Genomic DNA, 27049 nt, shown 5'->3' with positions numbered 1-27049 from the left:
GATCGGTTACTAGTCAAAAACGAAATTCAAATCTCTATGGCAACTATATATCGGAATGCTCTCACGGTCATCGCGATGTAAAAGAGCGTCCAGGCGGCGAGCTGATTATGTTCGTAGAGATATCGATTTACCAACGGGAAAAGTCTTTGATATAAAAAAGGAAGTGTTTTTCTTCTCAATATTTTTTTTTTATGTTAATAATAAATACATTTTCTGTTTCATAAGATTTTTGATTTTTCAGTTGTAGTCTGAGGCTACTCAGTTGGTACCTTCAAAGTTCGGGACATCAGCATTTGTACATTTTAATTTGTTTGGATTATTTATTTTACCATTTAAGTACAGTTCTTCCTAAGGACCATGCAGAAGGTGGTAAATGGGTTGTTTCAAAATCACTCCAAACAATTGTCATATTGTAGTATATGATAAAAAACTTTGTTTTGCAAAGTGGTTTTTGTTTTGTCCCATGTGTTGCCATAGCAACAAGACTCAATGTTAACACACTTTTGAGGTTCAAAATACCACTAAAGTGATGTAATAATTAGAGACAGTAAGTAATATGCCCTGGTGGATATATAAAAAAGGGTACAATAAAACACAGTGTATTTTTTATAAGAAGTGTATCAATGATTTATTTAAATAAAATTATTTAATGATAATGAGAAAAGATAAAACAATTTGCATAGCAACGAAATCAGCACCATAGCAACAAGCTCAAAAATGAAAAAAATGTGATTTTTTTAAAAGACTGAATTTTTTTTTTGCAACCGTGGAAATGAAATAGGTGTACTTTTTTTAAAGGTCCAGAATAAGATTAGAATTATTACAAAATAAAAAGTAATGATAATCATGTCTTATGGCTCCTCATTCCGTTTCACTTTTGGCTCAAATTTGGTATTTTTTTCCTTATTTTTTCAGTTTTTATCCAGTTAAAATATATATAATCCACAGATAACCTGGAGTAAAAGCAAAATATTGAAAAAAACAATTTTTCTCCCCACTATTTTAGAATTAAAAAAAAAAAATCTTTGGAAAAAAAGGGGGGTGGGGGTAAAAAAAAATTTTTTTTTTTTTTTTTTGTGGTAGGGGTCAATTTGCAACAGCATTGTGTATTGCAGGAAAGCTCAACAGAGAAGAGAGTAAATTTCTCTCTTATTTTGGGGTGGTAGGGGGATGAGGACAATTTGAAACAGCACTAATCGATTATTTTACTTTGAGCGAAGGGGATAAAGTCACCTTGTTTCCTAGCCATGGAGTTGATAACATCATTTATCTGGATTTTCATTTTATGAAAATTTACCATTAAACATAAATTGAAATGAACTGATTTTTTTATTTGGCATTAGAATATATAGAGATAAATAACTACATTGTATCTGAATATTTGCCTATGAAAACTTGGTTTTGATTTTGACTATTGAGATTATCTTCTACATGTAGTATTTTAAAACATGATAAATAAGTGACATGAAACAGCTAGTGTTGTGTATTTTGGCTTGTGCTTTATATGAAGATATACTTTGAATATACTGGTTGACAATAATAGGTCGTCATATTATAATTGGTGTTTATCATTGTCATTTGTTTAGTTTCTTCTATTACCCATTTGCACATTGGACTTGACCTTCTTTAAATAAGTTTTACTGTGCAAATAGATCTATAGATGTATTTGTTTATTCCACATATGCTAGAGGTATAGGATTGAGATCTCACAACACATGTTTAACCCCACCACATTTTTGCACCCGTTGCAGGTCTGAGTAATATCTAGCCTTTGTTATTATTGTGTGTTTTATAATGATATTGGTTCATTAGTCATATTCATATGTTTCAGAGTTAAGTGTAATTTGCTGAACTAGTATATATTGTTGTTTTGGGTGCTTGCTGAACACAGTTTTCAAGAGCAGGGTTTTCTCACCTGCTTTGGAAGACACATTAATGGTATAAGGCTGTTTTCTGCTCTCTGGTCGGGGTGTGTCTAAAAAAATTTCCATATTTCTACTTAAGATAGACATGGAAAATTATTAGAACTTTATAAGAACCTAAACTACGGCGTCTCAAAAATATTACTCTTATACTTCTAGAAATCAACAACACAAAACTTTAGTCAAGTTTGATCTTTTATAATATGAAATTCTATTAACATATACATATGCATGTACAGTGTTTCACTAAATCAGGTTTTATAAATGACACCAAGAAATGACTCCAGATATATTCAATATAAATATCAAGTTTACATTTAAAGAATCAAAGCACTCTGCGTTTGTAAATGTATTTGGGCATGTGCACAAATTTAAAATAAAAGTGGTAGCTAGAATATAATTATTGACCCAAAAAATGTTAACTTAATTTATACTAGCATTTCATACAGTACCTGAAATTTCATTTTATTTTGTAGTTGTACCCCAGAAGGATGTTTTTTTTCACAACAAATGAAATAAATTTTAAGGCAAATTCGCACCCACACCCCAATTATCAAAACTTTCTATTTCTGACAGTAATTAATTGATATCTCGTTTTTGCAATAACACCATAGCACAAAAATAGTTCCTTTAATAATGATGATTTATTATAAACAAAACTTACTTACAGGCTCGTAGCAACACATACGCCAAAACCCAGTTAAGTACACATCAGAAATTTGACAAAAATAAAAGTATGGTAAATCAAGTAAGAATAAAGCTACTTATACATGTTAAAGTAATAAAGTAATGATTTACAGAATCAGCATGATGATTACGTTGCTGATGCAAGCAATTAAGATGTTCGAGTCCTCAATTCGTCAGACCACAATTAAAACGCTTTGAGATTTAAAGTGATTGTTTCCCTTGATTGGTAAAAATTTAAAAATAAGACTTGTTCTGAAAGTTAGTATCAAGCAAAACCCACTACTCATTAGAAATTATTTTTCTCTAAATAATTTTTTTTTTCAAATTCAATCATTTTCAAAACTTTGACTGGTTACTATGGAAACAAAGATTTCTGTGAGGTACTTTTGAGCCCAAGAAAATTGTTACAATGCAGGATTTAGCACCATTTACTCCAAACTCCTGGCTAAATGACTTCTTCCCCTGTGTTGAGTACACACCATCTTGGTATAGCTACGCCCCTGACTTATTTAAAAAAAATGCATTGCCCCAAACAAATATGCAACACTGCTGCAGCATCCCCTATATTCTAATGGATTTTTCTTTTACAAAAAGTGTTTAAAAAGAACCCTGATTTTATCAAAAATTAATTAACAAATTTCATTGAAATGTTATACATTTATCTGTATGCACATCAACCTTATATGTAAATAATTGTGTGACATTTCACAAACATCCTACCCATACTATCAGTGATAGATATTGGTGATTAGACAGATAGATGAAAAATAAAGTGGAGATTAAGATGCAGAACCATAAGCATCATAAGAGAAATACATGAATAAATCACATTTTCAAAAATATTGTCTATAAATAATACTTCATAATACATTTGTTTAAAATTTTACATTCAATCAGACATAGTAATGTTTCTTATCTCCTGATTTTCAATTTCAGCTAAAACAGCTTCTAAATCCTCATCATCTACAACGTCTACAACAACTTTAGCTGCTCTTGTTTCTGTTCTTTTTCCTGCTACAGTTAGTCTTGAGAAAAATGATGTTATTTGAGATGAATCAAGGTATTCATTCACCTGAAATCTTTTTCTACCATCTGGCAACCTAGCCTGCCGAATTTTCACAGCAGCATCACTTGCTGTTACTTTTTCACCTGTTTTGTCTCCATTTTCATACATTTCTGAAAGAAAACTCTTTAAGTCAGAGGAAAATCTAACAGCTTTCTTGTCCTTCTTTAAGGCCCATCCCTTTGACAAAATAGTTAGCGGACTGGACTGAATTCTAGAAGATGCTCCCTCAGAGGTTGTTCTCACATCTGTGGATACATCATTACATAATTGTATCCAACGAATCTTAATTTCATCGTATGTGGATTTCCTTTCTAACTTAAATTCATGCCTACCAAGTAACAAATGAATTTCTAGTGAATGGTGCTTCATATACATTTTAGTGCATCCTGTTATTGGGCACTTAAACATGTACGAAGATTCATTTGTTACCTCTGGATTTCCTTCACATAGAGAATCACTTGAAGCTAGATCTGCAGGTTGATTGTCATGTTGGATAGTGTTGCTGCTAGTTTTGATGTTTCCACTTTTCTCGGAACCAGAAAAATCCTCCTCAATGATGATTCCTGTACTCTTTTGCTCACAGGAATATGTCTGCAACTAAAACAAATATAAATGTAATTTAATATGTAAATGAAGTTAAAATACATAAAGATTGTGTCATGGGAAACAGATTCCTTTCAGTCCAGTCAAACTAAGTTTGAACCTCAAACTAATAGCAACAGAAAATGTTTTAGTTTTAATCTACTAATATAGCATTAAGTCCCAAATAAACACAAAACAAGAATGTGTCCATGGTACTCAGATGCCCCACTTGCACTATCATTTTATATGTTCAGTGGACCATGAAATTTGGGTCAATACCTTAATTTGGCATTAAAATTAGAAGGATCATATCATAGGGAACAAGTGTACTAAGTTTCAAGTTGATTGAACTTCAACTTCACCAAAAACTACCGTGACCCAAAACTTTAACCTGAAGCCGCACAAATAGACGAACAGACTAACGAACAAACGGACAGACGGATGCACTAACCAGAAAACATAATGCCCTCTACTATCATTGGTTGGGCATAAAAAAGTCCCATAAAACCTAACTTGAGGAAAACTCAAATTTGAATATTAATTTCTTATTAACATTGAAAAGGGTGATAGCTCTGCACAAATGAGTCTTTTGTTGTAAGTTTTTGGTTGATTTTCTAAATAATGCTGAAGATTACAACTTAAAAATCTTCTGTTGCATATACTTCAAGGTTAGGGTCAAATTTAAGCTAAATTGACTGGACTCTTTGTTTGTAAATATACAGCGACAGCAAAAGTGACATCCAATCTTGAATTTAATCTGTGTTTGGTATTCTTAAAATATAAGTAAAATTATATAAGATTCATAACATATGGTAATGATGGTTGAGGCAAATTAAAGTTGAATCAGTTGATTTTTGGATATTCTTGTATGTACAGAATGGTAAGGGTAAAACCTAAATATGAAGTATGAATATGTTGATACTTCACATAAAATTTGTACTTTTACATGTACATGGTAACTATCATCAACAATTAATATTATAAATAAACTGTTGAGGTCATGATCGTTAAGACTTTTACATATTTTATATATATATATATATATATATATATATATATCAATACTATGCGGTATGGGCTTTGCTCCTTGTTGAAGGCTGTACAGTAATCTATAGTTGTTAATTTCTGTGTCATTTGGTCTCTTGTGGAGAGTTGTCTCATTGGCAATTATACCACGTCTTCTTTTTTATATGGCCATGATCTAGTTTGGTTTCACTTATCTTAGACAACTGATAAATGATGATATAAACAGGTATATGAATATATGTGTCTACTTATTTTGGACATATACAAATATTAACATTACCTCTTCTTTTGATATTTTTTTTCCTGTTCCAATGTCATAGGCTTTCCAGACAGTTATGCTTCCATCTTCATGCAGCTTCAAGTTACTAATTTGGCTGACACCCTTCCATTTATGGCTCTTTATCTCATGGTTTGACGTGTCTATTTTTGCAACAGCTAACTGACATCCTGTGACAGCCTTCCCACTGCAAATTGCAGCTCTCATGTCGTTTGCAGTTTGAATGTTGCCACCACTAGCTACATACGTCCTCATCTTGCACCTCATGTGAGCTATCTTACTATCACAATATGACTTTCCTGACTGTCTTTCACTATAATTGTAACTACTGATCCTAACACCTGAAAAATAAAAGGGTTTATTTATTTTATGTCTCATATTCTTGCAGTTAAATATGAGCTTAGCATGGAATGGCTTTTAGTTATTTATCAGGTGTATATAAATAATTATGTGCCATGAACATCTAAATAGTATCATTTCACTCAAAAAATATAACATACAAAAAATGCAATATCATTTACAATCTCCTTTTTACTTATTTTCTTTTGAAAGTATTTACAAAAAAAGAATGTTTGCATTATTTTCTCATTTTCCCCCAAATATACTGAATAAAAATTACTTAGTTTTTGAGGTTAGGGAGCTACCATTTGATTTTCATTGGGGGGGCTAGGATGAAAAATTGTGTCCTGCCTTTTTTTTAGTTGTAATCTCTGTCCTGCCTTTTTATTTTTCAGGCTATTCGGTCCTGCCTTTTTTTTCTTAGCTTATTCTGACTTTTTTACAACAATTGTCATCCTGCCTTTTTTTTTTGCCAAGTGACTCATCCTGCCTTTTTTTTTTACTCAAAATCCTGTCCTGCCTTTTTTTTCAAATTTCATCCTAGCCCTCCCATAAAAATCAAATGGTAGCTCCCTTATATAAGTTTCAGCTCAACAAAGTTCAACCTTAAAATCAATGAACCATGAAATAAAGATCATGTGACAGTCCTATTTTAACACTAGTTATTTAGTACAAAATGAACATTATAAAATCTTCAACGCAACTACATGCACATTTATAAAGTTGAAGCCAAGTGGTTAGAGATCTTATAGCTGAAGTCGTCTTTTCAGAAACTGAAATGAAAATAACGTTACGTCATTGGTTGAATTTCAATTGTTTAGAACGTTTTTAACCAATCACAACATTGTGGTGTACGTTTTTCATATATTACCCATAATGCATTAGATTCTGAAACGGTGAAGTGACCAGGCTAATTGACTTAGATACATGTAGAACAGGAAAAAACCCTTTTACCCATATCATTAAACTTTAACTTACAAAATTAATTTCATTCAGTGCCTAATTTCCAGATAAATCTGTTGGAATCTGGAACAGCCGTAAGATGTAATTCATATATACAAATTTTGTTCAATAACACCTAAATACACTTACCTGTTCGTTCACTTATTCCATTCAATGACAACCAGAAGTGACCACAATGGTAACAACCAGCATTATCTGATCTAACAGACACTTCCTTTAATGACGGTATGACTGATTTCATATGAGAAATTAGGTGTTCCATTATTGATGCAACTGTGAACCAATCCTGCTTCACAGAGTGAAAGCAATGGACAAACGTGTTATGCTGAAAAATATTGAACATAATTATAATTATCCTGATTTAGAGTAATTTCTCGCAATTTGATTGGCTGATATTGTCCTAATAAATTTCAGTACAATTTTTTATTACGTCAATAGGAATTATCTCCCTTATTTATTACGTCAATTGGGATTATCTCCCTTCTACCATTGACCTAATAATTTTTTTTTAAATGTGTTGCTTCTTAGTCCTAATATTTTAATTTTTCACAGTTTTAGATTAAATGTTTAAAATATATTTGGTTGATGTTGTCATTATATTGAATTTAAATATAATAACATGTAATATAACAAAATCAGGATAAATTCGTTACACAGTGTTCAATTGTCCTAATACGGAATTTATTGGGCCAAAAAAATTCATATCGGGTTTGGCTTTGCCTCACCCGATATGAATTTTATTGACCCGATAAATTCTTGTATTAGGACAATTACACACTGTGTAACTAATATTATTATTGATTATAAAATATTTGAATGTGACTGGTTGTAAATTAAATTATGATTTTATTGTTTTATTCCCAGAACTACTGAAGATTGTATGGTAATAAAATTATCTTGCTGTCCACTAGTTTAATAGAATGGTTCCCTGATATATACATTATAATTGAAATGTTTGTAGAATGCCTATATGATCACTTCCTACAAGCTAACTTTTGTTTGTTCACTTTATTCGTTTAATGATCGTAATTACTGTTTTTTAAGCATTTCCTGTAATTGCAATAAATAATTCTGTAGGGTTTATCAGTTTTTGAAGGATTGCAAATAAAAACACACACAGGATTTCCAAAGTTACAGTACTTGTGTTTAATTACAAAAGTTTAAGGAGTAGTGTATTGATTCAGTGGAACATGTATACTTCACAATACTTAACATTTACAAATAGTTTAATTTTTGGTTGTAACGTCTGATTGGCTGACAGTGTTTTGTTTATCATCTCATCGACATAAGTATGTCATGTGACTGGGACGTCATCAACAGTTTTTCATGACTTTAGTTGGTTTAAATAGAATTAAGAACTTTGAAATTATCAGGAATGACTGTATAATTTTTTTTTTAGTCTATTCCAAATAACATAAAAAAAAGGGTGCACAATTTAAAATATGTGGGTTATTTAGTGTGCACCACATTTTTAATGTTATTTCTTCATAGACAAACAATATTACAGTAATTCCTAAAAAAAAGATCACATTAGGTACATGTATAAATAATACCTTCAAGTTTTGATCACAATCTTTGAAAATTGCCACAGCAACATGCCATGAAAGTCCTTTCTGCCCAAAGAAGTCTGTCATCTTTTCTCTATGAAGTGCTGGTAGAAATTTCATAGCCCAGTCTATTACAATTACAGCAGAGTTTTCATTTAGATCATCAAATATTTTGGTTCTAGCTTCATCTTGATTTACAGTTTTTAATAGATGGGCTTTCCAAAGTTCTATTTTGTAGCTACATGCCTCCAAATCTCTTAAATGTTCTTCTTTTTCTTCATTTGTTAGCTCTGTTGATCAATAAGAGATAAATAAAATTAATTTAACATATGATATGTGCTTCACACACACCAAAAATTTCATTAAATCCAGTAGCATTTTTATACACTGTCATATATGTCCAACATATTTATATTCATTTTGCTTTTATGCTTTTATAACTTATAATAATATATAATATTTCAGCTTATCTCATTGTTATCTTAAAAAAAAACATATATACATCATACATGTATGTCATTGAATGTATATAAATACTAATTTGTATTGCATGGTCGTATATTTTTTGGTACATAAACATGATAAATTAAATCAGACTGACATTTGTTTTCTCAATTGAAATGTTTTTACAAATTTATGAGAATAAATTAGTTAAATTTACCAGTATCTACGGTATCAAAAAGTCTCTTGTTTAGGTTTCTATTTTAATTTTTGTGTTATTGAAAAAAAATCCTGTTTAATTTAAAAAAGAAATCAGACTGTGATTTTAAATTATTTCAATTATAACCTGGTCACATTTTTGCAATGTAGTAAACACATTTCAGAATTACAGTAATTCATTGTAAGTCATGTGTACTTGAAAACTCTTTTTTAACTTTTCACTTACCTGAAGTATTATTCACTCTGTCGATCAACATTTGCAAGACATCAGGTAGCAGGTTACATCTGTCACACACTAGATCATGAAGGTGGTCACACTCTACAGCATACTCTTTCTCCTTTGTATCACTTAATGCCCAGTTAATGCAGTGATCAGCACATCTATCATTCTTTTGTACATGGAGCTTATAGTCTGTTTTCAGGTAGATTTTACTTTTTTTTAGCTTTGACAATATTTCATCTGAATCATCTCTGTCTAATACCTCCATGTTTACCAGTTCTTTTGTTACATTAATCAAAAGGTCAAATGCTGTGTTTCCATCTGCAGCAATATTATCAAGTCCACGTAAGTTTGTCTTTTTGGCAGCTGAACATGAAGATAAAATTTTGAAAAGTGTTGAAGAAGACAGTGGAGAGAAGTCTTGCTCCTTGCAAATGGTTATATACATATTGACTAACTCAGAGTTACATGAGGTTCTTATGACTTGTGGAATAGATACAGTCTCTTGTTCTAGTTTCACTGTTCTCATTCCAAATGATGACACCTGTATAAACTGATGATCAAAAAAAAAATCCAAAGCATGTTCCAGTTTAACAGGATCCATTCTCAATCTGTGCAGTTTTTCTTTTGGATCTACACTGAAACTGCCCGGCCCATTACTATAAAACTGAAAATGCCTTCTGGCTTGATCTATACGCCATACTGTAAGTCCAGGTATCAAATTCTGCAGTTGTGTTTTTGAGTACTTACTTACTTATCCTCTTCATCCCCAGTGGGACATAAGGCCACAACAAACTGCCTCCACTTATCTCTGTCCTTAGCCATGTACTGGGCTTGGCCCCAGGTGTAACCCATTGCTTCTAATTCTGCAGTAACAGTTCTTCGCCAGGTGATTCTAGGTCTCCCTGGTTTCCTTTTTCCTGGTGGTGTCCAATATAGAGCTGTTTTTGGTGTGCGGTGTTGTGGCATTCTCAGTACATGGCCTAACCATCTAAACCTTCGTTGTTTAATTTCTGCTGTTATGCTCTTAGCATTACATTTCTCCAAAAGGCTCTTGTTGCTGATCTTATTTGGCCAGAATATTCTGTTGATCTTTCTTAGGCAGCTGGTATGGAATGCATCTAATTTTTGAAGGTCACTAACTAAAACACGCCAAGTTTCTGAACCATACAGCAGGACAGATTTTACATTGCTGTTGTAAATTCGCAGTTTGGTCCTTAAACTGTACTGGTTGGACTTCCAGATAGTATGAAGTCTTGCAAATGTTGCACGTGCCTTAGATAGTCTTGCCTTTATATCCTTTCCTGTTCCATTATCTTTACTTATGATGCTTCCAAGGTAAGTGAAATCTTCAACACTGTCCACTGGCAGATCATTGATTGTTATTGGTATTTTATTTCTGGTGTTAATTGACATTACCTTGGTCTTCTTGGCATTGACATTCAGACCAGTTTGCTTTGCATAGTTGTTAAGTATGTTGGTCTTCTCTTGTAGGTGTTCACTTGTTGTTGATAATATGGCTATGTCATCAGCAAAATCAAGGTCTTCTAGCTGGTTAAACATGGTCCACTGGATACCCCTTTTTTTGTCTGATGTTGTATGTCTTTGTATCCAGTCAATGGCCAGTAAAAATAGGATTGGTGACATTATACACCCCTGTCTTACACCAGATTTAACTTCAAATGAGTCTGAGATAGAGCTATCAAGGATGACACTGCATTCAAAGCTGTTGTAGAAGGCTTTTATTAGCATCAAAATTTTTGGTGGAATTCCATACGATTTCACAATTTTCCAAAGAGTTTCTCTATGTATACTGTCAAAGGCCTTTTTGAAGTCAATGAAATTGATGAAAAGTGGTGTGTTCCATTCAATGCATTGCTCGATGATGTTCCTCAGAGTGAAAATTTGGTCAATGCACCCTCTACCTCTTCTAAAGCCTGCTTGTTCTTCTCTAAGCTTTTCATCCACAATTTTATCAATTCTTTTTAGCAGAATTTTGCAAAATACCTTACTAGGGACAGAAAGTAATGTAATCCCTCTCCAGTTGTCACAGTTGCGTAGATTGCCTTTCTTTGGTAATTTCACAATCAGGCCTTTGCTCCAGTCTGATGGAATGTCCCCTTCTTTCCAGATGACAAGGAAAAGATTGTGGAGTACCTTAGATGATGTATCTATGTCTGCCTTTAACATCTCTGCATGGATGGAATCTATGCCTGGTGCCTTCCCTGTCTTCAATGATTTAATGGCATTTCTTACTTCTTCTATAGTTGGTGGTTCTGTGTTGATGTTTAAGTCATCTTCTGATGGTTCAGGGGTAGCTAAGATATCAGGCTCAGGGCAGTTTAATACCTCTTTGAAATGCTGGACCCACCTTTCTGCTTGTTCCCTTTCAGTTTTCAATGCTTTGCCATTTTTGTCGTTTACATGTGCTGTCTGTGCATTTGATGTTCCACAGAGTTGTTTGGTGATTTTGTAAACTGAACTCAACTCTCCCAGAATGGCTGCCTTTTCTGCTTCTTTTGCTAGGTCCTCCAGATATTGTCTTTTGTCTTTTCTAGCACTTCTTTTAACCTCTTTGTCTTTTGCTCTGTATGTTACTTGTAGTTGGTCTTGTAACCTTTTTGATTTTGCATTTACTGATTTCTGTTTTATGGTTTTTCTTTCTTCAATTTTTTGCCAAGTGTCAGATGTTAACCAGTCTTTGTTCTGTTTTGTTTTGTGACCAACTGTTTTTTCTGCCGTCGTTACATAAATATCTTTGATGTTATCCCACTTCTTTTGTACACTGTCTTCTTCATCATCCGAGTTATCTAGCACACTAAACCGGTTTTTCAATTCTAAGCAAAAAGCTTTCTTGACATGTGGTGACTTCAACCTTGCTGTGTCTAGTCTCTTTCTATTCTGGTTTTCAGTAGGTGCCTTTCTTAGTTTTAGTTTGATGGTAGCTTTTAATAGATAGTGATCACTATTTACATCTGCACCCCTGAGTACTCGTACATCTCTTAATGATCTACGCCACTTGTTATTCACCAGTATGTGGTCAATCTGGTTAACTGTTCTTCCATCAGGTGATTTCCATGTTAGTTTATGGATGTTTTTATGTGGAAAGATGGTCCCTCCTATCACCAGTTTATTACAAAGACAGAGATCGATAGCACGTTCACCATTCTCATTTTTCACCCCGCAACCATGTCTGCCCATTACATTTTCAGCATCAGTGTTGTCCGATCCTACTTTTGCATTAAGATCTCCCATAATTACCAGCATGTCATGTTGAGGTACTTTAGAAATGGCAGTCTGCAGCTGTTCATAAAAATCATCCTTGGTCTCATCTTCAGCATCATTTGTTGGTGCGTAACACTGTATGATAGAAAGCTTACAGTAGTCAGAGTTAAATCTTGCTGTTACTAATCTTTCACTGATTGGTTCCCATTCTAGTAGTGCTTTTGCCTTTTCTTTGCATATAATTATTGCTACACCATTAATATGTCTGTCAGTGTTTCCAGAGTGTAAGATGATGTTTCCACTATTTGTTCTTGTCTTTCCTGAGCCAGTCCAACGACATTCGCTCACACCAAGAATGTCCAACCTGTATTGCTGCATTTCCTTGATGACCTGTGCAGTCTTTGATGTTTCATACATGGTTCGAACATTCCAGGCTCCTATATGTATTTGTGCTTTAGGCCCTAGAAGACTCATATTCATTTTCCTAGTTTCCACAATAGGGCTTTCACTAGGAGAAGTCATTCCGCTGTGGTTTGAGTCCCCCGTTCGACCTATAACAGAGGGTAATCTAGTTTCATTTGTTGTGGTTTCTGTAACTGTGATAGTTTTTACAGGATGGGGGAGTTAACCCCATGCCCAACACTCCAACCTGGAGGGCCAGGGAATTTGTAGTCAAGGTTTCCATCCTCTAGAAGGGCTGCTGTCCTGAGCTAATGAATCCGTTCTATCCAGGTTTGTTTTCGAAGTTTACCATCTTCTAGATGAGTTGCCTTACTGGGCTACGACTCTCATCTAACCGCCTATTTACCCATAGCTGGGACAAGGTTGATGAGTGCTAGGGCATGTCCACACGCCGGTGGGCCTACACACTGCATCTCTAGGGCCCTTGTTGCTCCGAGATCTCCTGCAATTTAGCCTGAGGTGCTAGACCCCAGTTTACGTGTACTGTCGCGGGGAGGCACTGCAGGAGTCTTGGTAGTGTAGAGGCTATGTACTGGCAGGAAAGACTTACGCACTCGGCTTTCTTTTCACACAACAAGTATGCTAGCCAGCGGTAGTAAACAAATCATTGAATTGCAACCACACTTGACGCATAACACTACCCTGTGGCATAACCCACTAGCACAAGTATTTATTTGCAATCATTGAGAGCAGCTGTAACTTTTCATTATTTTTATCGGAACTGTTATAAAGCTTTACAATCATTTGAGTCAGCTGACTATCTGTATCTTCATTGTTACTGACTTGTGAAGTTATATGCTTGAAAAGCTTACTGCTTTGGCCTGGTGCTATACATTCAATCAATGCATCAATACCTTGAACTGCTTTTCTTTTATACAGCCTTACTGTCCTGCTGCTTGCATCCTCTATTGGAGTTTTAAGCTGGCTTTTCAAAGGGCTGATTGATCCTTTTCCAAGTATTTGTAAAGCCTCATTTAAACTTTCAATTGATGGCTTGCTTAAGGCATCACTCCAGTTTGACACTTGAGAATCAAAATCTTCTATTGTTGATTGAGATTGATCCATATCAAATAACTCAGAATGATGATCACCCTGAAATGTAGAAAAAACAAGTGAAACTGCAAGCTACTGCTCACTGATGATACCCCCACCGCAAGTGGATAATATTAATAGTGTAAAAATATGCAAGTGTTCCGTAAACAGGAAGTTGTCGAGTGATGAATCTGAAAACGCATCACACTGTATAGCTGACTGATATAAATCCTGAAACCAAATTTCAGAAATCCTTGTATTGTAGTTCCTGAGAAAAATGTGACGAAAATTTTCAACTTGGCTATCATGTGTAAAATCATACAAGTGTGCGGTAAACAGGAAGTTGTCAAGTGATCAATCTTAAAACGCATCACACAGTATAGCTGATTTAGATAAACTCTGAAACCAAATCTCAGAAATCCTTGTATTGTAGTTCCTGAGAAAAATGCGACGAAAAATATTCATGGGACGGACTGACTGACGGAGAGACGGACGGACTGACGGACGGACTGACAGACAGAGGTAAAACAGTATACCCCCCCTTTTTTAAAGCAGGGGTATAAAAACATGTGAACTTATGATCTACTGGAAGTTGTTGAGTGACAGTAATAGATGACTTATAATAAAAATTAAGCTTAAAACTGAATCCAGAAATCCTTGTGTTGTTGTTCATGATGAAATTTTTTAACTTTGCTATATACCTATCATGTGCAAGAAATTATACGAGTTTTTATCATGTGCAAGAAATTATACAAGTTTTTCTTACTTTGACCCCTTTTGGGCCCCTTGTTCTTAAACTCTTTGAACTTTAAACCCAAAACCTTTAAACCTTCCTTGTGTGGTTTCAAACCTTGATTTCAATTTCATAGAGATCCATTAACTTAAACTAAAGTTATTGTCAGGAAATTTAGTTTCTTCCAATGATGCTGATGTTGATGACGACAACGTGATACCAATATACGGCCTTAAAATTATTGACGGTGGTATAAAAGCTTTCGATAATAAAGATAGTATTTCTTTATTATTTAATCTTATATGATCTGATTTAATTTCATATATTATAATTTATGGACTCTGAAATATAGCTCATTTTTTCTTAATTTAAACCAAAATTAAATGGTGCTTCTACAGACATAATAATAATGGTTATTTGGCCAAATTGTGATATTTGACAGCAGTGTTGTGATTGACACAGAACTGTACTAGATCAAGAAATTGACAGTAATACAGCCTCTTTATGGTTTACTTTTACAAATTTGACTTGGATAGAGAATTATCTCATTGGCACTCATACCACATCTTCTTTAATATATATCTGGTTGATTTTATTTAGATTGTAGGTTGCAAATTATTTTTTTCACCTCTGATACATGTACATGTAACAATTAAAAGTAATTTTTTCCTCTCATTTTTATATTTGCATAATGATTACTTTTTTAAGAGCCTTTACTTTAGAACCTTTATGGCTAAGAAATTGTACAGCTTAAATAATTTGTGACAAATGATGATAAAGAGCACAATGAAATGGGAACCAAGAAGTTTATATTTTGACCATATTTGGTTATATGTCTAAGACTATTTTGACCTCGCAAAGACCAGGAACAGACGTATTGAATATGTCAAAGGCCAAGAGTGTATTTGTTTATTTGTTTCTTTGTATTTTTTTTTAAATTCCTTTTTATTTTGATTTTTCAGGAATTGATTATATAAGTTGTTTTAATTTTTCTATCCTTTTGTCCATACTTTCAGGAGCTTGCTATTGTGTTATATGAATTAATCCTTCTTAATGGCATATATATATGTCATTTCTGACAGCTATTGTTCTTATGTTTACCTTCTGTGTCCTTGGTCTTAGTGAATATGAAGCTTCCTGGTCTAAACTTTCTACATCTTCTTTATCAATACAGTCCTGTAAAATAAAATTTCAAATATTATTATGTGTATACATATTGTTTAAAGTCAAAGAGTAGAAATAAGTAAGCCACCACTTATGCCATAGTCTTATGTTGCCCCCCTCCTTTTTTATTTCATAGACTGCTTGCATTTGAAGAATTCTCAAATCAGAATCAGACTTTTCTAGAAAATTGCAATCATTCATGACTATCTCAGGCTGTAACAAGAGATTTATTTAAAGACCAGGTTTAAAAAAAACAGATTGTAATGCAAGCAGTACTTATTGGTCACATAGAGAGGAAATAAGTGTTACAAAAGGTGTTACACACTAAAATGTCTTGTTTACTTTACTAACCAAGCCAAGAAATGTACACACAAATATTTCCTAACTTCATGTACTACATTATATAGCCAAAAGACCAATAATGGCTATATTCTGACATTTTTTTTTGGTGTCTAACTAAAAATTTTCAAATATGTACCATTCCAAATTAACTTCAGTATGGGCTTTGCTCGTTGTTGAAGACCATACAGTTACCTGCAATTGTTAATTTCTGTGTCATTTTGGTACCTTGTGGAGAGTTGTCTCAGTGGCAATCATGCCACATATTCTTTTTTTAATTTTTTACTATTCCATGTATTCTAGTGGCTAATGGTGTAGACTGATCATGATATGGTAACAGGTTGTTTGTTAAAATGTTATTCTACCAACATCAAATAAACATAATCAATGATCAAGGTAAAGGAGGTAATGGTCAGATGATTTGTACCAGACAAAAATGCACATTTTGCAATTCCATACAAAAAATTTAATTCAACCAGTATTTTTAAATTACTATCAGACCATGAAATAAGGTTAAAGTCCTCTATGCCACAACAAACAGACAAAATGAATATATTTCATTTGTATTTTGATCATATTGCAATTTAAAAAAATTGTTCAATGGTAAGACAAATGTTTATAAACTTACTGGACTGACATTTTCTAGTTCTATCTGCTCCTCATTGTACTTTCCATTTAAGATTATAAAGCATGAACTACATAAGCCTGAAATATACATGAAGGCAAACAAATACATTAATGCATCTACATTTATATATGATATAGACAACTGTTGTACATGTATAACAAATTCTGCAGTTGTTTAAATTACAATTCATTTTTCCTTTGGAAACTTTTTGTAACAGTAATGCTAAACATCAGCATTATACATGTGTTGTATACAATACCAACTTCTAAGAGACCCAGAAATATACTATTTCAGCATATTGAAATTGTTAATGGAATAAAATGGGAAAACTTGAACATATATTTAACCAAATCAAATAAAATGGTTTTGTTGTGTGACCTTTAAACTGCTTATCTTTGAGTCATTTGAACTCTGGTTGATAGTTGTCTGAATGTTAGTTATACTACACCTCCTTATATTTATTTTGTAGTCAAACAGGAATGTTCTCCTGGGTTTGGGGGTTGCTTCCTAGACTCTTAGAATGTTAAAAATCCATTTCAAAATGTCATGCTTGTCAATTTAGTACAAACTAACATGATTAACTGTAAACATGTTCTTGTCCTTATATACATGTCATATTTGCTACTGGACATCAAACCTCATTAACCAATTCTTTATCATATTTATCAAAAAGACAGTAAAGTAAAGTTACATGTATGATAAGAAGAAATCATGTATTCCAATTCAGACAAAGTACAAAGACCATGCTTAGACTTCAAATGTACATGTATCACCCATTTTTGCAGTCAACCATTCATAACTGGTTTGATTTATAATCAGTTTAATTTATCCAGCAATATAACTTGAATATAATTTACCTGCTCCAACAGGAATAAAGATGCCTTCTCTGATGAATAAATATCTGCTCAATTTGGTTATCACCACTTTTGTCACTTTCTTACTTCCTTTATGGTCTGGATTGGCACAAGATCTTGCAGGTTTCCATAACAACCCTAAATTGTACCTATGTACAGGGCACACTTTCAAGTCTGGTTGAAAGCTACAATATCAGATATTTTTTTTTAAAGAAAAATCAAACTTGGCTTAAACATTGAAAAACAACAACTTTACATCATTTTTTTGTACATTATGTACTGCTGTAATGACTGTTGAGGACAATTTGCATGTTCACAAAAAATAACAACACCTGTAGTATGATTATCAACCTCATTATGCATGTCTGCATATGCATGTGTAAAAATCATTTACCTTTGTTCATGTGTTCCTGGTCACTAGGCATGCAAATGTAAACATTCTTCCAATTTTTGTTTTAGACTCAAAAATATAAATCTCATTCTGTCTATCAAGAATAGTTATTATCCCTACATCCAGGGCCATGTTTTACATACAAGTAGAAGAAAACAAAATTGTTTGGCATATTTTAAATTTGTTAAAAATGGATGCTACTGTAGTTATAAATATATATCATGATGCATACATGTTTCCTATCTTTTCTGAGTATTCATGCTTATCAATATATCAGCTGCTAATTATTTATGTTCTAAATTTGAACCATTCTAAGCCAACATTTGTTTACTATTCATACATGTAACACAGCCTGTAACAGGTATCACTATAAGCATAAACAAAAGTATACTATCTATAAAAAAGGGGGGTGGGAATATTTTTTGAGAAGTTTAAAAAATCTTAAGAGCTTTAACTGAAAGGAAATAGTAATAAACATCAATTATAACGTTTTTTAAAGTGAGAATAATTATTTTCCTACCTGAAAAGTCCACATCTGTATGATATGAGGTGTCCTTCACTTGATACATCTGCCTCCCATTTCGATTGGTGGCCACTTGGCAACTTGCACGACTTTAAATGGTTTGAAATGTTTTTGGTACATTCAGAAAGTTTCACATATTCTTTTTCTCTGGAAAATGTAGCAGAAAACCCACACTTCCCCCCAGTAAACTTCTGCAATGGACAACGTGTCGTCTGTTTATCAACATTGACAGCCATTGAAACATCGCCCTCTATGTAAACATTCATCTAAGGGAGGTAATTGGGATAATTCCACTGATGATCAATTCAATATTCTGAGGTCTTATATTTCATATTTCACGATCATTATCATTACTTTTTTTTCTTTAAACTTAAAAAAGTATTGTTTTTCTTATATATACAGATTATAACTTTCTTATTAACAGTTGCAAAAAAAAATTGGAAATGAACAAAGTGGGTCACATTACTATGCATGTATAGTACTCTGAAATGGACAGTAATGGGAAATTTACACCAAAAAATTTCACAAACCTCATTTTTACGAAAAAAAATTTTTTTTGTATTTCTAAAAATAATAAAGGAAGTCAATTCCCAAAAATAAAGAACTTTGGAAATTTTTACTTTACCACCCTTTGTTATACGACTGCATGGTCCTTAGGAAGAACTATACTTAAATATTCATTGTAATTTGGAGCTGTATTATGTGTATTGGATTGGATTGTTTGAATGAAAGTAATGATATTTATTGTTTATTTTGATATTACCAATGTGGATAGGCTATAGCAGTGTGACCAGTATATTAGAATCTAATAGGTCGGTTGACTATTTGCAACCGCATTTAAATTCCGCAATTGCATCATCACTTCAAATAGAATTAGTCGATTAAACCATGTGATTGAAAACAATAGACTGAACAGGTTGTTAACACTTTCAACTATCAATAGGGTCAAGCAACATTTTCGAAATGATAAGTTCAATTAAGCGTTAATTTTGTTACAGTTACGAAATTTTAGTGATATTGAACCTAAAACATTAAACCGGTCATGATATGAGTTTGTGAATTATATTTTCAGTTTTCTTGACATGCATTGTGACGTGTCATTGTATTCATTTTATATTAGAAAAGTATAGCAGTTATATTAGAAAAGTATCGCATTCATAAATTTTTGATATTAAAAAATCATCGCTATGATATAAGACAAATATCGCATTGATATAAAAAAAAATATAGCAGTATCTTTGACTTATAGGTGATTTTGGCTTAGCAAACAATTGAATTTATCTCAATTTTATTCCACTGAATTTTCTACATGATATTTATAGAATGTGTACATCTACAAATGATAAATCGTGCATTTATGTTTCATTTATGCAACAATTCAATTTTCTCGTTTAAATATACCTTGCTTGTTATTACATAAAATAATTCATGGAAATTATACACCAGACGTATGTTGTGCTTAATGTCACCCTGTTTCAAGAAAAGAGTCATTACTTTATGCCGAGAAATCTGCCTTTCTTCGTACAAATGCTAATATTCGTCTGAAATTTCCCACAATGCAACTCGTTGATATAAGACAATATCGCTCGTTGATATAAGAAATTTTTTTATCGAAATGTTTCTTCCATAGACTGGTTGAGAGCAGTATTGATTTAAAAGGACAAAAGATGGACAATAGACACCTGTAAACAATAGTGATTTACTGTGTAACTGAGTGGACCGTATCAAATGAAACTCGTGTGTTTGTTTATTTTGCTATCTTCTGCAGACTGAAAAAATAAATGTACATCAAAATCCAGGTAAGTAATTAGTTTTGAGAAACATAGACTTATATAACCTTCATTCATCTAGGTCCTGTCATGTCTTAACACTTGTCTAGATGCATCCGTTTGTCTGTACACATGGTAGATTTTTGGGTGTAAAATTCCTTCAGATAAACCTTAATCGAAAACAAATCTTCGTCACACACTCAAACCGAGGAAAACATATCAACTATAAGAGGAAAAAAACTGTACTTCAGAAACATTATACTGCAACTAAAACAAACGTACATAGACACGAAAATGCTACGTAAAAACATGTTAACCACGGAATAACAACGGACACCTCCCATGAAACAAAGGCAACACACCAGCAAATCACAAACGAAATGTAAAGTGCGCGTCACACGGATTTATCACGGCCCCAAAAGGTAACGTAATTTTTGTGACTTTTATTAAGTTTCTGAAAATAGAATAGATAAGGTTTATTGTAGACATGTACAAAAATATAGAATTAGGATGTTTTTTTCGTAAATTATATTGTTACAAAGCAGGCAGTTAGTTGTGTTTTATATATTTATTGTTTTGATTTAGCTATAATACCTCAATTTTGAACTTTTCATTACAGTATGGCCACTCAATTTTTTGATGGTTTACCAACCTAACTTGTCGTTAAAAATAATGTTTTATTAAGAAAGCAATGCAGATCAGATCCGAGCAATATTTCTGGATTGTGTTTGTTGTATGAAAGGTATTACATAGGACAATACAGATTCTAATGCAATTTTTATGTAACAATTGTTTTCATTGGCTAAAAGTTGCCGTCAGTTGACAAGGCGTAACTAAGGAGGGACCCGCCATTTTGAATTAACGAATCAGCAAATGTTCGAATACTGCTAATCGAAAATAAAACAAAACACTTCCTCGAATTCGCCGTTTTAATGTATTTGTATCCGAATTTGAACCTCCAGTTTGTAAGTTTCCATTTGTATGACGTCACGTTTACTCATGACGTCTTTGCGCCAAAATCTTTGATAAAGTTTCGCGGATTTTTTTTTATTTGTCAAATTTAGACATTTGATCAAGTTTAATTGCATTATTTCTTTTTGTAATGCATTAGAATCGGAATAACAGTACTGTAGAATTGAAGAGTTGCTACGCAGTAAAACTGCATTTGCGACCGTCAAATCTACAATTGACGGTTACACTTTTCAACTACAGAACTGTTATTCCTTTAATGAAAATATTCCACTTCCGTCCCGCTTAAACACATTTTTATACAGAAACATCCAAAATGTAAACTTCAAATGAAGATCAATTAAAAGGGATTATAGACAGAAAAAAGACCACACTCCGAAAACAATTCACATAAACTTTGAAAGTTAGCAACGTATTTGTATTTTTTAATCAACAACATTCATCTGTTTACTAGTTGTGAAGACGGGAGAATCTGTTACCCAACTGGAGGATCATTTGAACTGAAACAGAAAACAGAAATACAAGTTTCAATGAATATATCAATGTTCAAAAGAAAATAATACTTTATTAATTATGTGCGTTCAAAGAACTTATTTATTTACTTTCACCAGTAATGCACTTGTATAGCGATTTCATTGATCACATGCTCGAATTCGGGATCACCAACACCCGCTTTACTCAACACTAAATGTCTTGATTTTATGTAGTTATCATTATAGTTTGCTCTTCTTAAAACTATATGAATCGTTTGGTGACTATTTCGAGTCGTTATTGTGTCATTTACTCATCTCCAACCATTCATTTTCTGTATATAAAGAAATTTGTGTAATTCTTTTTTACTTACGCATGCTCACAGATGAACTGAATAGAATGGTAACACGCATAGTCATTCCATTGTCCGCTGTAGCCTTTCTGGGTCATTAAACAATCTTCGTTTTTCTCATAATTTGAAGGTTCATGTGGAAGCCAAGCCGTAAAATCAAATAGCTCTTTACTTGATGCCCATATCCATGTTCCCTCTGTATCTTGATCTGTACCATCGAACCAGAAAGAACCTTTCCAAATAAAAATGAACTATGTGTTTATTCGGTGATACCGTTATTTTTTTTTTTATTTCACTTATTTAACGAGAAGGTTGACCGTTATGGAAAATCTGTTTTACGAATAAAAGTAGATATGTTCCCTATGTCGTAACTACAATCATGTTCGCTCTTTCAGGCAGTGATCCACCGAGTAAGACTTATTACCGGGCTTGTACTAACATGAGCAACACGCAGTGCCACAAGTGGAGAAGGATCTGCTGACCCGTCCGAAACACCTGAGATCATCCACAGTTTTGGCTTCGTGTTCTGTTGATTTCTTCAACCTTGTCGATGTCAGTTTATTTTGGTCTTTTAGTTTGAATGTCGAGTTGGAATCTTTCGTCTCTCGTTTATGATATTCCACTCATACAATCTTTACAACGATGTAAACAATTGTAGTTTTATGAAAGCTTGTTAGTTTATGATATCTCTTCTATAAATCTTTTCATTCATTTGAATTGCAACTGTAAGCTAAAAAATTTCATTCCTCGCCCCAATAGCATTTTATAAATATGACAATTTTTATCCGTTTGTTTGATGTATTAAAGACTTTGATTTTGCCATTTTGGATTTTCCTTGGAGTTAGTATTTTGGTTTATTTATTTTTTTAATGCAACGATATCAATTGTACTGCATCAGGTTATCAATTCGACAGTACACTACAGCTATAGTTAAAGCCCCATAAGAAATCAGAGCAAAGTTTGTTGGTAAACGTTCGATAAAGTCGGATGATTTTTAAGTTTCATCAATTGAAAAGTTCATACAACCATACACGAATTTCTTGTCAATATGAAAGTACTACGCTAATGGGTTGTTGATATTCAGCCTACCAGCAAAAGTATCAAACAAATCGTAAAAAGTTACATTTAGCAATACCAATCACTTAATGAAGGACAATGAGTAGCAAAGAAAAAAGAGAAAATCATCAAAGGTACCAGGATTATAGTTTAGTACGCCATACGCGCGTTTCGTCCACATAAGACTCATCATTGACGCTCATATCAAAATATTTATGAAGCCAAACAAGTAAATCAGTATCTACTCATTAGTACATATAATACTTACCACCAACTCTAGCTACTTCTTCAGCAATAAAACCATTCTCCTGTGACGTGTCTACACTGACTAATTGTGCTGAGCGTCCCTTACAATCGGTCTGAGGAATATAAACAAAACCCATTAAAAGAAACGTAATTGCAAATTGGATAAGTTAATTAAAAAATTGTGGCAATACAAGTAAATTTTGGAATAAAGGTACATACATACAAATCATTTGTGAGATGAAAGTCATTGAGGTAACTGTACCATGCATCATAATAATAAATTATTTGACTATATGTTTGTCAAAAATAAAAGACGCCAAAAGTGCAATTCCATAAGTGTTCAGAAAAAGTACCCACTCATCCCTATTAAAATCATTAAAAAAAAAGTGTTGTGTTCTTATAAACAAAAGATTCAATTTGTGTAAAAAGTAAAATAAGAAAAAATACTGAACTCAGAGGAAAGTTCGAAAAAGAAAGTCACTAATCAGATGGCAAAATCAAATGATAAAACACATCAAACGAATGGACAACAACTGTAATTTTCCTGACTGTACATGCCTTCTCAAACGTGGAAAATGGTGGATTGAACCTGGTTTTATAGCGCTAAACCTCCCACTTGTACGACAGTCTCAAATAATTCCATTATATTCACAACGATGCGTGAACAAATGTCACAAATAGAGGAAGAACAATAACACGAACCTCAACAAAAACTGGTGATTACAGGTGCTCCGATAGGGTAACAGATCATGTTCCAAATGTGGCACCTGTCGTGTTGCTTATGCTGGTAAATAGTCTAATTCGGTAGGTCACATTCACAAATGCATGTTGCTACTGTTTAAATGGTTTACACGTGATAAGACGCAAATATATTTTCCCCATTTTTGCCAAGGCCTTGTCACTATCATATGTAAAGAAACTATCTAACTGCCTCAGTGACTTTTGCAATAGTACTTGTTTCTTACAGTTCGTGATAAACTTGAGAATGGAAATGGGGAATGTGTCAAAGACATCCACCCGACCATAGAGCAGACAACAGCCGTAGGCCACCAATTGGTCTTCAATGCAGCGTGTATTCACATTTACAGAAACACATATGTTTCGACTGTGTTAAAGTAATGATAATTTTTCAAAACAAAGATTAAACATTTGTACCATAACTCGTTATTCAAAGTATTGGTAAACAGTTCGTAGATTCTGAAGTATCATTAATCGCTAACGTTATACAACTCATTATTACCAAGCATTTAGGTCAGTATTATATGGAATCTAAGTGTGACAATCATTCAAATTTCAATTAACATATTGAATCATGACAAAATGACTACATAAAGTGTGTGTCTGATATACTAGTATCTTAAACGTTTATATACGGAACAACTCGGCACTATAAAGCTTCTAACAAAAAATTAAGTCATTTTGTCTTGTAGCACAAAAGGAAGTGTAACGGAAATATTTTTTGAACGAACATAATAATTTACTGATGGACAAGACGAATGCAATACAACAGTCAATACACATTTTTTTCTCAATGATTTAAAAAGGTTAAAATATTTAGATTTGGTACAGTGTGTCTTACCGAGGCTTGTTGCCAATTTAGTGAGTTTGTGCTAAAATAGTAACACGAAGTTTTAAAATGTATCCACCCAGGTTGGCATGCTCCTTCTACGTACGATGGTAGAATAACTGAAACAGAAAGAAACATTGATTATAGGGGGTCTCTTTGGGGGGTTCCAATCCCGGATCCCGCTTACTGTTTTGTCAGATTCCCGTATCCCGCTTACACTATGTACGTAAGCAATTCTCATTTTTTTTGTCATTTCCCAGGTCCCGCTAGACCTCATTTCCCGTTTTCACAACACAATAATTTGACTTTCACGTGTCACGCTTACAAAAAATCGGCAATCCCGCGTCACGCTTAGACCCCAATGAGACCCTTATTATACAGGAACATTTTGCTACCAGTACAAGAGTTATTCAAAGAAATTTTGAATATATTAAGCCTGACAATTTTCTTAAGGGGGGTCTTTGACAAAGTAACCATTCATCCCTTGTTAAAAAATTTAATAAAATGGCCCAAAAGAATATAGCACATTTTTATATACAAAAAAATCAAACATAGTGTTACTTACCTGCTAATAATAAAAATTTTGTTAAGTCTAGGAACAACATGGCACTGTGTATTTGGTTATCAATACACCTTCAGAGATATGAAGATTACAACATTTTACCTTACATATATTACCTATTATTCACCGCTGAATAACCTTTTGAGTTTCTAGATCTGTACCCGTGTTATCTCCCATGAAACTGGCATCACAGACGTAAATAAACAAAATGTCAGCGTTCACGTCACACTGGAAGCCAATCGAGAGACGAGGAAATCAGGCTTTGGACAGGAATCTAATGCCAGCAGCCGATGATATTTCTTATCATCGGTCCTTTTCAGGGCCACCGATATCTTTTTTGTACCTTCGATAAATTCTAGGACACAACTGTATTTCAACCGTCAGCTTGTGTTTGTAACTAAAGAATAAAGTACTAGTAAGTGTTCAAAACGCCCTTCCACTGTTAGTTTGGAATAATATAACAATTGTGGCCCCTTAGAATCGATGAATACCAAAATTGTCAACCCTTTAAAGTGATTTCAATTCGGGCTTCACCCTCAGTGAAATGACTTTCTCGTGTTGACAATTTTGGATATTCATCTTTTCAACGGACCATAATTGTATATTTTACAAAAGCTTATACACCTTATCGCTATTTGTCCGCCATTACTAGACATCAGAGTAATTGTTGTATGATATCAATAGTTCTAGCGGGATAACGATAAGGTGTATTACGGATCTTCCAAAATATAATTTGAATTCGAAATTACGAATTTAAACCGTCATCACAAATTACATAATAGTAGTTTGTTATAACAGATTAAACCTATTATAACGAACTAGTTGAAATTGTTACTTATAACAGAATCTGATGTTGTAATTCGTAATTACGAACTAAATTCTGTCTAATATCATCTTTAGTATAGAGGCCAGATGTAAATCTGTGCATAAATGCGATAAAATACCTCCCATGGGAGCGCTTATTATCTGAGTTGTGTCCATTAAATTCAAATTCTTTATTTTCTAGTTGATTGGTCTGTTAGATTTTCTTTTCTTGTTTTTCGAATTCGATAAACTATTTTGGCGAAATTACGTCTGTTGCCACAGTGTAAAATATATTCATGGGCGCGACACACAAAATGAAATCGCCATTCTAGAATACTTTAGATAGAAAATAATGAATGAAAATGTATCTTTTACGAATTGTGAGTATTAAACAAATCGCTAGGCGATGGGGCATTTAGTCTAGCCCTTGTTCGTCAGTCCTGTCCGTCCGTCGTATATGTTCCCAAATAGGTGTCCGTTTTCTAACTTAAGTTTGCCTCAACCGAATATCAAAAAAAAATATACACTGCGCTTATTACCAAAAAAAAAAACAGATCAAATTTGAAAATTAATGGTGCCACTTTTACCGTTCCTGACTGGTTATGCCCATTTA

General features: G+C 33.2%; 3 protein-coding genes across 3 annotated transcripts; all 3 read right to left on the bottom strand.

Annotated features, from left to right (window-relative positions):
- Nucleotides 1–2795: 2795 nt before the first annotated feature.
- Nucleotides 2796–10035, bottom strand: LOC143054989 (uncharacterized). The gene is made up of 5 exons (XM_076228104.1): nt 9296–10035; nt 8416–8699; nt 6992–7187; nt 5564–5901; nt 2796–4272 (listed from the first exon to the last, which is right to left on the bottom strand). The coding sequence occupies exons 1-5, from the start codon at nt 9891–9893 to the stop codon at nt 3499–3501; spliced, it is 2190 nt and encodes a 729-aa protein (XP_076084219.1). The 5' UTR covers nt 9894–10035; the 3' UTR covers nt 2796–3498.
- A 3598-nt stretch (nt 10036–13633) lies between these two features.
- On the bottom strand, nt 13634–18891 carry LOC143055265 (uncharacterized). Its single transcript, XM_076228395.1, has 5 exons — nt 18638–18891; nt 17730–17911; nt 16873–16949; nt 15843–15917; nt 13634–14068 (listed from the first exon to the last, which is right to left on the bottom strand). The coding sequence occupies exons 1-5, from the start codon at nt 18874–18876 to the stop codon at nt 13634–13636; spliced, it is 1008 nt and encodes a 335-aa protein (XP_076084510.1). The 5' UTR covers nt 18877–18891.
- A 2895-nt stretch (nt 18892–21786) lies between these two features.
- On the bottom strand, nt 21787–25752 carry LOC143054988 (C-type lectin domain family 4 member E-like). The gene is made up of 5 exons (XM_076228103.1): nt 25636–25752; nt 25083–25189; nt 23526–23616; nt 22223–22433; nt 21787–21878 (listed from the first exon to the last, which is right to left on the bottom strand). Exons 1-5 carry the CDS (start codon nt 25673–25675, stop codon nt 21854–21856), a joined length of 474 nt encoding a protein of 157 aa, XP_076084218.1. The 5' UTR covers nt 25676–25752; the 3' UTR covers nt 21787–21853.
- Nucleotides 25753–27049: the final 1297 nt, after the last annotated feature.

Source organism: Mytilus galloprovincialis, chromosome 12 (genome assembly GCF_965363235.1).
Source record: "Mytilus galloprovincialis chromosome 12, xbMytGall1.hap1.1, whole genome shotgun sequence".
Lineage (NCBI taxonomy): Eukaryota > Metazoa > Mollusca > Bivalvia > Mytilida > Mytilidae > Mytilus > Mytilus galloprovincialis.
This window is presented reverse-complemented; position numbering and strand designations above follow the sequence as displayed.

Bases quoted from the DNA above. Each gene is read 5' to 3' on its own strand.
- LOC143054989 (XM_076228104.1), bottom strand. From the start codon at position 9,893: ATGGATCCTGTTAAACTGGAACATGCTTTGGATTTTTTTTTTGATCAT. The intron at 5,902-6,991 runs GTAAGTGTATTT...TTTATTTTTCAG, and splicing joins TGGAATAAGTGAACGAACAG to GTGTTAGGATCAGTAGTTAC. The intron at 4,273-5,563 runs GTAATGTTAATA...TATTTGTTTTAG, and splicing joins AAAAAATATCAAAAGAAGAG to TTGCAGACATATTCCTGTGA.
- LOC143055265 (XM_076228395.1), bottom strand. From the start codon at position 18,876: ATGGCTGTCAATGTTGATAAACAGACGACACGTTGTCCATTGCAGAAG. The intron at 15,918-16,872 runs GTAAGTTTATAA...TTTATTTTACAG, and splicing joins AACTAGAAAATGTCAGTCCA to GACTGTATTGATAAAGAAGA. The intron at 14,069-15,842 runs GTAAACATAAGA...TCTACATTTCAG, and splicing joins TAAGACCAAGGACACAGAAG to GGTGATCATCATTCTGAGTT.
- LOC143054988 (XM_076228103.1), bottom strand. From the start codon at position 25,675: ATGTTGTTCCTAGACTTAACAAAATTTTTATTATTAGCAG. The intron at 25,190-25,635 runs GTAAGTAACACT...TTTCTGTTTCAG, and splicing joins AAAATTTTTATTATTAGCAG to TTATTCTACCATCGTACGTA. The intron at 23,617-25,082 runs GTAAGACACACT...TATATTCCTCAG, and splicing joins TAAATTGGCAACAAGCCTCG to ACCGATTGTAAGGGACGCTC.